At 36.6% G+C, this 10,082-nt stretch overlaps 1 protein-coding gene across 1 annotated transcript; it reads left to right on the forward strand.

Moving 5' to 3' along the window:
* The first annotated feature begins 1,063 nt into the window (after positions 1-1,063).
* Positions 1,064-9,511, forward strand: LOC18438078 (putative xyloglucan endotransglucosylase/hydrolase protein 32). The gene is made up of 4 exons (XM_006848270.4): positions 1,064-1,336; positions 4,962-5,062; positions 6,125-6,345; positions 8,806-9,511. The coding sequence occupies exons 1-4, from the start codon at positions 1,069-1,071 to the stop codon at positions 9,176-9,178; spliced, it is 963 nt and encodes a 320-aa protein (XP_006848333.3). The 5' UTR covers positions 1,064-1,068; the 3' UTR covers positions 9,179-9,511.
* The last annotated feature ends 571 nt before the right edge of the window (positions 9,512-10,082 follow it).

Consider the following 10,082-nt stretch of genomic DNA (forward strand, 5'->3'; position numbering starts at 1 on the left):
AGACTGATTGAACCATTGAGTTTTTAAGATCACGAATGGGAGGCTGATTGAACCATTGAGCCATTGTGAAACACATGTCTAGGAGGATTCAAACCGAAGACGTGAGACTGATTGAACCATTGAGTTTTTAAGATGACCTATGGGAGGATTCGAACCGAAGATGTGAGGCTGTAGGGAAGTAGATAATAGCCAACAAGTCACTTAGATGTTGTATGAATAAAGTTGCAGGTACAGAATATATATAAAACATCAATACGTAGTACTCAGCCTCGCCTATTGGATGAGGCCAAGTAACTTGGCCGAGTCCGAGTCTCCTCGGCCGAGTCTAGAATCACTGGTTAAAGAACATCTATTCTTTTTTTATTTGGACTACAAGATGGAATTCTCAATTTTTAGTCCCCTTTAGGTTTAACTAGGGAGGAAGACTCTCTCATAATTCTAGGACACTAGGGTTTTAAAAGTGGCCGAGCTGACCTAGAATCAACAGTATCAGTATAGAATTAGTGGGCAAGCTTTTCTAGTTAGAGAAACCTTTGAATTGTCTGATTCCCTCAGTTTTTTATTTTCTATTCCATCCTTATTACAATAACGTACTACGATCAGACACAAGAATTCCGTACTTTGATTAGTCAACTTGGAATTGGTCCCAATGCAATTTGGTGTCCGATTCCGATTTACATGAGATTGGAAAATCTTGGTGAAAATCCCATTCATTTAACATCAAAAGGAGCTCAAATTTTACACTAATATCAAAGATATTGTAATTAACCTTCCAACTATGTTGAATTCCCTAAACTTCGCTAACACAACAAACATTTCTTCTCATTCATCATGCTGCAAAGTTTGGCTGTGTTTTGGGATAGCAAGTAATGATGATAAGAACAAAAGCACATAGGGTTGCATTCATCAGCAAAAAGTATCAATATTGCAAAAAGAAATACAAGGAGCCCAAAACAAGACACCTTGGGTTCACTATGGCAATGTCCCCACAATGATATGGGGCAGTTTTTCTTGTTTGCCTCTCCTATATAAACCCCTTAAACATCTTGGTTCTTCCAACACCTACCCATGGCTTCTTTCACTCTGTATTTCCTCTCTTTATCCCTCTTCTCTCTTTTCCCCACTCCTTTGGGCTCTGGCCATCTAACTCACCTTGGCATGGTTGAACCTAGCCAAGTACAAGCAAATATTTCACCACCTCTCCCCGGAATTTTCCCCTCTGAGCACGTTAGAACCTCCAAGTTCACTAGGCATTATGCCAATCTTTGGGGTTCACAGCACCAAAATGTATCCAAAGATAACTCTTCCGTTACTCTTCGAATCGATCGATATTCTGGTCTGTTCCTCTCTCCCTCTCTCTTTATATATCTATCTATATGTCTATCTATATATAAACCCATCGATCTTTCTTTCTCTCTATGTTTTAAGGGAAAGGTTTATATACAACCCTTACTGTATGGAAGATATATACCTTCCCCGCCATTCAGCCGTCCAATTTAGATCAAGTGAGTCACTGACCGTTTGATCTAGATCCGACACCTTAGAGTATTTCATTTTAATTTTTTCTATAAATTATATGATTATGAAATTTGGTACATACCATCATCTCAAAGGGGTGCACTTAATATTTTTTATAAAATACAACGACCAAAATACCCATGAAAATTTTAGGGGCATTTTGGTTATTTTATTTTATTGGGAATAATTTTTTTAGATTTTTTATAGGTGCGAGTTTAAGAGTGAAGTGTATGTCTAAAATTTGGTGTCAAAATATTTTGTAGAAAGAAATTAAAAATAAAATAATATAAAGGTATGACATTATGATTGAGGCTATCTCAACCGTCCATTCAGGATGGATGGTTAGAAAGGGTGAAGTATATAAATTTTATAGAGTAAAAAAAGTACAGAAAGCTTGCCCATATTTTAATATGTTCATTCCCTTTTATGATTGAAGTAATAGCCAGACTATGTTTCTCGGGATTTGGGCTCAAATATGTGGCACCTTGTTTCCAAGAGGGAGGCTGAGGGTTCTAATTACTTAGCTTACTCATCTAGGAGGAAGAGAACAAAAAGGCTAGAACCATTCCCACAGGAAATTAATGGGAATTATATCTTCCAAGTTACTAATATTGAGAGGCACGAAAAAGGGCTTTCATAAAAATAAAGAGGCAATAAGAAAGAGTAATTATGTCACTTTTGTTGCTTTGGGGATTAAGAAGATGAAAGGAGGCCAATTGAATCGTTATTTCTATTGTAAATGACTTATGAAACCATGAACAAAGGCATCTTTTAGACACCGAAAGAGACCACGGTTGGTGGACATTTATGTTTGACGAGGTACCTTGTTTGTATTCATGTTTAGGTTTGTATGTACCGGGAAATGGGTTAGGGTTGCGATGGTAACACTTTGTGGTTCCATTTTCATTGACACCACCCTACTAATACCTTTCAAAAACTAACTCTTAAATTATTATCACGGATACCACCTTATTAATACCTTTCAAAAACTAACCCCTAAATTATTTGAAAAAAACAGGAAGGGAAAACTAGGTTGTCAATGGGTCGAGGCGGGTTCAGGCTCTTTGGCCTAGCTAGAGCTCAAGACAATGTAGGGTAGACCTGGGTCCATTATGGGTCAAAAGTTAAAGTTCATGGCCTAGCCTACAACTTGGACCAAAACAACCAGGCGGCCAGGCTGGGCCCCATATAAATATTTAAGTGTATGTGGCATATACTTCAAAATTCTGGTTAGGCTCGGGTCAGGTCAGTGCTAGCTTGGGCCAAGCCTGATAGTATGGTAGGCTTGCCCCGGTTCTGGTATACGGGTCATAACTTTGGGCCTGAAACTGACCCTGGCCCACAGGCGCACAGCCGTGGCTCGTTAGTATTCCCAATCAGAATGAGCAAATCCTTTGGTACGGTGTTTTTGCTGTGGACCAAACTCACAATGTGATCCCCCCAGCTCCACCACTTTGCCCACCAATCTAGGTTTTTAAAATTTGAGAAGATAGATTGCATGGGTTATATACCCGAATCAAGGCCAGACCCCATTAAAAATCCCAAGGAGTAAACAAAACAAAACGAGAACGTGTGGTATATCCATGTGATCAAACTATATGATCCGCCCTGATGAATATCATCGTCCATTCAATCCATTGGATGGTGGATAGAGGGAAAGTTGGGCCACCTTATTAATTCAATTTTAGTCCACTCTCTCCATCACCCTCAATTTCATGGCCTGGTCCTAACTCTTATGGACATGTGCGCTATGTGATAGAGGCAATGGGCCGGGTGGCCCGGACCAGACCGGTTGGTCGACTCTAAAAAACTAGGGCTTGGGCCACAAAATGTGGCCCGAGGGCCGAGCTTGGTCAAAGGCAAGAAAGGTCTAGCCCGGCCCTTATTTTTTAATTTTTTTTGCTTTGTTTTTCTTTAATTTTCAGATCCCTAGCATAACAAATATCTTGAACCTCAGACAATAAACTATTAATGGGACTTTTATTTGCCCTTTACAACACTTTATTGCCTTCAAAGAGTCTACTTCAACGATTATCTTACTCCGAAAATCCATTTAGCAATTTCTTTACAATGATCTCAATTCCGCTTCATTAGCTGTCCAATACCAAACGGGCAATAATATTGCCCCTTCATGGTTTCTCACCAACCCTGCAATATTTTCTCTTCCATTAATTCGAAAGAGAGCTTCTATTAAAATTTAATATGATGTAATCCTACATCAATCATCCCCTTTATTTTGAACATCAAATTCACCCTCACAAATCCCCAAAACTCTTTACATACTGATGCCCACTTACTATCCCTTCAAATATTCTTCTATTTATTTCTTCTCTATGTCCCACAATACCACCATGCCTTTCATGATTTTCCTAAAGATTTTACCTACTCCTGATGCATCATCATGAATTTCATTTGAGTAAATATTTTTTCAGCATGCAGTGGGACTTCCACTTACTTCTCAGCACATTTCTAGCCCACTCCTGTATTTTTTGGGGGTGGTATAGCGCCCACATTACGTAGATTTTTGATGGGGGTGGTATAGCGCGCCCACATTACGTAGATTTTTGAAGGGTGCACAATCACTCTTTAACGGTGCACAATCACTCTTTAACGGTTCACATTAACTTCTTTCAACAACCACAAATTGATTTTTTTTTTTTTTTAATCCAAATTTTTTTATTTTTCTTAATTTGGGATATAGATGCATTCTTACAAAGCACATAATAAAATAAAATAATAAAGAATAGTTTAATATGTCATATAATAATGAATCTAACCGCAAGTTTTAGATAAGTATAAATTTTAAATAAAATTAAAATAAAAAACAGATTTATTTTGTGGCTATTGGACGTCGCCTTTTTGTTCAACTTGAACTATTTGAAGGGTGCCACACTTCCAACATCCACATTATGTGGATGGGAAGCTGATGTGGTTGGGAAGCTTTCCCTTTTTTTTTTTTCGTATGTGCAATGTAAAACCATGTTTTCTTACTAACATGAACATGAAATTTGGAATTTTTTTTTTGTTTTTTCTGATCTTTCACATTAGGAAACAATTTATATAAGGTTGCAACTAAAATTAAAGATGCACCTAAAAAAAAAAGATTGTTTTAAAATTGAAAAATCCTTTAATTGATCATCTCAATATCGAGATGTATGAATATGAAAAAAAAAGAAAGATTTTGAGTCCCATAAGCAGTTCATCTTGCAACCCATTATCTAGACCATCCATTTTCAAGATTTTCATATGTTTATAGATCTATTTGATTTTAACCATTTTTAGAGTCAAAATTTTATAATTAAAAATGAAAATAGATTTTCAGATAATCTTAAGAACTACTTACACCAAAATTACATGGTATGATAAAGCATGGAGGTTTATAGAAACCACACCCGCAAAGAAGCATTGTTGCATATGTTTAATATCCATTTTTCCACATGTAGGAAGCGGGTTCAAATCAAAGAAGAGTTACATGTACGGCTTCTTCAACGCTGCCATCAAACTTCAGAGTGGATACACGGCCGGGATCATAACTTCTTTCTACGTGAGTTATATATTCTTGTTTTTAGGTGAGATGTACTATTGTCTCATACGCTATAGAAGTTCTATGGTCCTATTGTGTCTTATCACCATCCAATCCATGGATGGATAGTGTTGCGGAGAGAGGACTTTGGCTCATGTTCAGATTGTTCCCTTCTAAGTTCTAACTCTAGATTGTTTATGGACGATTCGGATCATGGGTTTTATTTTTACTTTTTCTTTGTAAAACCATTTGTTAGAGCATGTGTATGTGCTCTTCCACTACAACACTTTGCTCCCTTGGGTGCAAGAGTCACTTAGGATTTTTTTGGCCTTTTTTGGGAAAGATATTCTACTCCCATAGGAGTGGAATGTCCATTTACTTCCCCCCAGTAAAACCCCGGCCCACTAGGAATTAATATTAGGACACCAAATTTTGGGAGTGCAACCTTTTCAACCCATTGGTTGACTTTAATAGTTTATTTATTTATTTATTACAAATAGATCATTTATTTTCTGTATAAAAATATCACAATCACATTTGTCCATTAAATTTCAAATTGAATGATTATAAAGTATTATTGACTCTAATGAAAGTTCAACTTGAATGATTATAAACTGTCATTGACTAGTATGAAAGTTCAATTTATTTTTTTATTTTTTTATTTTTTTTCAAATTTTATGACACACCTAAAGACATATATTTTAACATCTAATAGGTAAGAATAATTGTAACCTCATTATAAAAAAGATAAATTATCTCATAGTATACAATCCCCTTAAAAAATGATTTTCTTATTGTACGTTTTATGCACTCGAAAACAATAATGTCCCGAGATTGAATAGAAACCATCCTATGTTTAGATGGTGGGATCTAAGTGTTAGAAAACTTGAATTTTAATTTTTTTTTTTGAAAGTAATGATCTAGTAATTCTTAAGTGGGTTCTCAAAATTTTAAATTGATAAAATCTTCCCAAGCCTATCTTCTAATTGAAGTAATAGAAATAAACTATGCTCCCGAGAGAGAAGCAAATAAAATATCATTTCTATCAAAGATAGAGAGAGAATTTATGAGTTGCTTTTGCAGTTGTCGAATAACCAGGTGTACGAAGGGTGGCATGATGAGGTGGACATGGAGTTCTTGGGCACAATCACTGGTGAGCCCATCAAGCTCCAGACCAATGTGTATGGCAACGGCACCGGAGATGGGACCGGGATGCAGGGAAGGGAGCAGCATTTCCACCTTTGGTTCGACCCAACTGCTACCTTCCATAATTACAGCATATTGTGGAGCCCTCATCAGATACTGTAAATTTATTACTCTCTCTCTCTCTTCACCTGCATACATGCGCACATGCAAAAACCCTCATCTCTATTATCATAGATGGGGAAATTTACTTATACATCAATTTTTATTTTTGGTAGTCTAAAATAGTCCTATATATTATATATTTTATCATCAAATCTCTTTTTTTAAGAACAGAAATAGTATTTTAATTTTTTCTTTTTACATGTGTCAGATTATGTTCATATTTGTATGTTCACAATTTTTACCATCATACACTAATAAAAATGATTTAAAATAAATAAAATGTCAAATTAACTATGTACTATTTAGGGGTAATTTGGTAATTTAAATCATTTTTAATATTTTTTATAAATGTATAATGATAAAAAGTATGTATATACCAAATTTGACTTAGAACTTTATATTTTTAGAAATAGGACTTGATAGTAAAATATAAAATTCATGAGATTAGTTTAAATATAAAAATAAAAAAGCATTTATATGTAAACTTCCCTAAAAGAAACCTATAATTATCCGTAACAAAATATATAATAGAATGTATTCCTCTTATACAATATAAGGGGGAAAATGTTGCATGAGGGCTAAACCATATTTCTACAATATGCAGTCCAGGGGTATAAAGCATCCATATTAAAGATGGATGCAAATCGGTGGTCCATCTAACAACAAGTGTAAATAACGGTCCAAATTTTTTCTTAATATAATTATTATTTGTAGTTTTCAAATTTTTTTTTATTTCATGTTCACGATCTCCATGTTAAAGATTACTTATTTCTAAAAATTAAGATTAAATCATATTTAAAAATATATTTATTTCCAAACCCATATTTCTACATTATGCGGGCTGGGCGCATAAAAGCCGTGTCCATATCAAAGGGATAGAGTTATCTTTAGCCATCACATGTGAGATCCAACCATTAAACTAACATAAGAGGGATAGAGTCGATATAGCATCCTACCCTCCACTCCAACCATTAACGCATCAGATTAAAAGAAGAAAGGAAAACATGAAATCAAGTGGCACTCATTGCATGTACGGCTTTGATTACTCAGGGGTGCATACATGATCAATGGAAAGATCGTACACCAAACAATAAATAAATGCATAATAAAAAGGAACCCCCAAAATGAATATATGTCGCCTATGAGGGTACCCTCAGTGGCCCAGGGGCCACGGTGGTGTATAATGGTGATGGTATCATACTCCCTGATCTCCAAAGGTTTTGTATAAGTTGTTGCTTCATGGGAAGGAGATGGAGACGAGATGATCCTGGGGCAGGAAATGTCACCTCGAGCTTCACGTTGGGCCTGTGGCGAGGCACGCCGCCTGGTGCACACCGTCCATACTCTTCTGTATTTGGGTTGTTCATGGAGTGTTGCTTTGTTTTTGGCAACGGTGGTGGTTGCCATAACGCGAACTCCTCTGAGCCGCAGTGCCGAGGTCAATCATGAAGTCGAGCGAGATGGTGCACTACTTGGCCTCACCTTTCATGGTGGGCTCCACATAAGGGTGGCAATGGCCCCATCCTGGCCCTGAAAATTTGGGGCTGGGCTACAAAATGTGGCCCAATGGCCGGGCCACCAGGGCTTCAGGCGGGCCTGGGCCAAAACGCGGCTGTCCTGCTTCGGTTCAGCCCGGCCTTTATTTTCTTTGTTTTTTTTCTTTTAATTTTACTAACCTGGTCTTGACCCCGTCTGAGCTTAATAGGGCCAGAGCCTCCTCAACGCGATTCAGGCAAGGGCTGGCCCTTAGGGGAATAGGGCTGGGGCTGGGCCAGCCTAGGCCCGGGGTGTTGCCAGCCCTAGCTCCTCACACTTTGTGCGTCTATTTCGTAGCCTTGGCCACATCTTCAATAAAATAAAGTTACAACATTATATAAACTTTTCGGTAATAGATGAGTAGCATGTGGTTTGTATAAGGTTGCAACCTTAATCAATCAAAATAAGACGCTTCCATGCTTTATCATAAAATGCGATTTTCATGTCAAAACTTCTTAGAATATATAGTGTGGGAATCTGTTTGCATCACTTAATTTTTATAAACTCCAAAAATAATTCAAATCAAGTAGATCTATAAATGCATAAAAATCTTGAAAATGAACGATCTAGATAATGTATTGCAAGATGTATAGTTTTTGAGACTTGAAATCTTGTTTTTTTATTTATACTCATACATCTCAATGCCGAGATGATCAACTACAAGTTTTTCCAACACCAAAAAAATTTTTCTCCAAGGATTTTAGAAGTGTACCTTGATTCTACATTATAAGGTGGCAACCTTATATAAAACTTTTTCCATATAAATGTGGTGATTCCCTCTCCCCTCATGTCCAACATATATCTAGTAAAGTAAAGTGAATTTATCTTTCCATTAGCAATGTGTTCTCTAGCCCCCATATCTCCAACATGTACGAAGTAAAGTAACTCTCTCTCTCTCTAAGCATTTTGTGAACATGAAGGTTTTTGGTGGATGACATCCCAATACGGCGTTTTCCAAGGGTTCGGGCTCTTGGGCCCAAGTACCCATCCAAGCCCATGTCCGTGTATGCCACCATATGGGATGCTTCAGATTGGGCCACAGATGGGGGCAAATACAAAGCAAATTATACTTATGAGCCCTTCTATGCCACTTACACTAACTTCAAGCTTCGTGGATGCCAAAAGAAGAGATGCTCTCATGCCCTTGACTCTCTCATCCCACCAAAGCCCAACAAGCAATTTAGGGAGTCTTTGAAGTTTGTGAGAGAAAATTATATGGTTTATGACTACTGCCAAGATCTCCAAAGGTACCCCAACAGATTGCCTGAGTGCCCATCCTTGACGCACTGGTAAATTATTGATGAATTAGGAATCGGGCTTGCACTGGTAAATTAATGATGAATTAAGAATCGGGCTTGGGTCAAGATAGTAGAGGCTGTGTTTTCATAGCACCACGTCGCAAGCACCATTCCTGTGCAACCAACCTTGTCAAAAAAAGGAAAGATGATGAATTGAGTTTGTATTAGCGTTTGGGTTTTGGCTAAATAAGTTTGTATTAGCATTTTTTTTTCATGAGTATCCCCTTTTATGTATTTATAAGGGAATTGTCAATGTTCATTACTGTAATTTCAATGTTGGTTCTCACTCTACAGGAGAATTTTACATGCAAAAAATTATTTATGCTTAGTAGTTTGCGTTTGATGGACAATAGTCAGCTTATTCATAAGCAAAAATATAAGGGAAAGTTTTGTATGTGACCCTACATTTATGTAAAGTATATGGGGAAAGCTTTCTATATTCCCCCTACAATATAAGAGTTCTATGTTCCCCTTATCCAACCGTCTATTTTTAAATGGAGGGCTAAGATTGCACCAATCACAATGTCACGTCTCTACACTGTTTTATTTTTAATTTTTTTTCTATAAACTGTTTTGATACCAAATTTTGGACGTCTATTCTTATATTCAATTCGCACTAACGAAAAATATATATAAAAAAATATTTTCAATAAAATAAAATAACCAAAATACCCCTAAAAGTTTCAAGGGATATTTTGGTCATTATATTTTATCGAAAAATTATTGTTAATATTTTCTATAGGTGCGCCCCAATGAGAAGATGGCACGTACCAAATTTCATATTAAAAACAATTGTATTAAAAAAAATAAAAATAAAATACTTTGAGACGTCGGATCTAAGATCAAACAGTGAGTGGCTCTCTTGATAAAAAATGGACGGCTGGATAGTAGGGAGATCA

Source organism: Amborella trichopoda, chromosome 6 (assembly GCF_054954075.1).
Source record: "Amborella trichopoda isolate Santa Cruz 75 chromosome 6, AtrichopodaSantaCruz75HAP2 v2.0, whole genome shotgun sequence".
Lineage (NCBI taxonomy): Eukaryota > Viridiplantae > Streptophyta > Magnoliopsida > Amborellales > Amborellaceae > Amborella > Amborella trichopoda.

Coding starts and splice junctions, on each gene's coding strand:
- LOC18438078 (XM_006848270.4), top strand. CDS start 1,069: ATGGCTTCTTTCACTCTGTATTTCCTCTCTTTATCCCTCTTCTCTCTT. Junction 1,337..4,961: donor TCGAATCGATCGATATTCTG/GTCTGTTCCTCT, acceptor TTCCACATGTAG/GAAGCGGGTTCAAATCAAAG. Junction 6,346..8,805: donor TGGAGCCCTCATCAGATACT/GTAAATTTATTA, acceptor GTGAACATGAAG/GTTTTTGGTGGATGACATCC.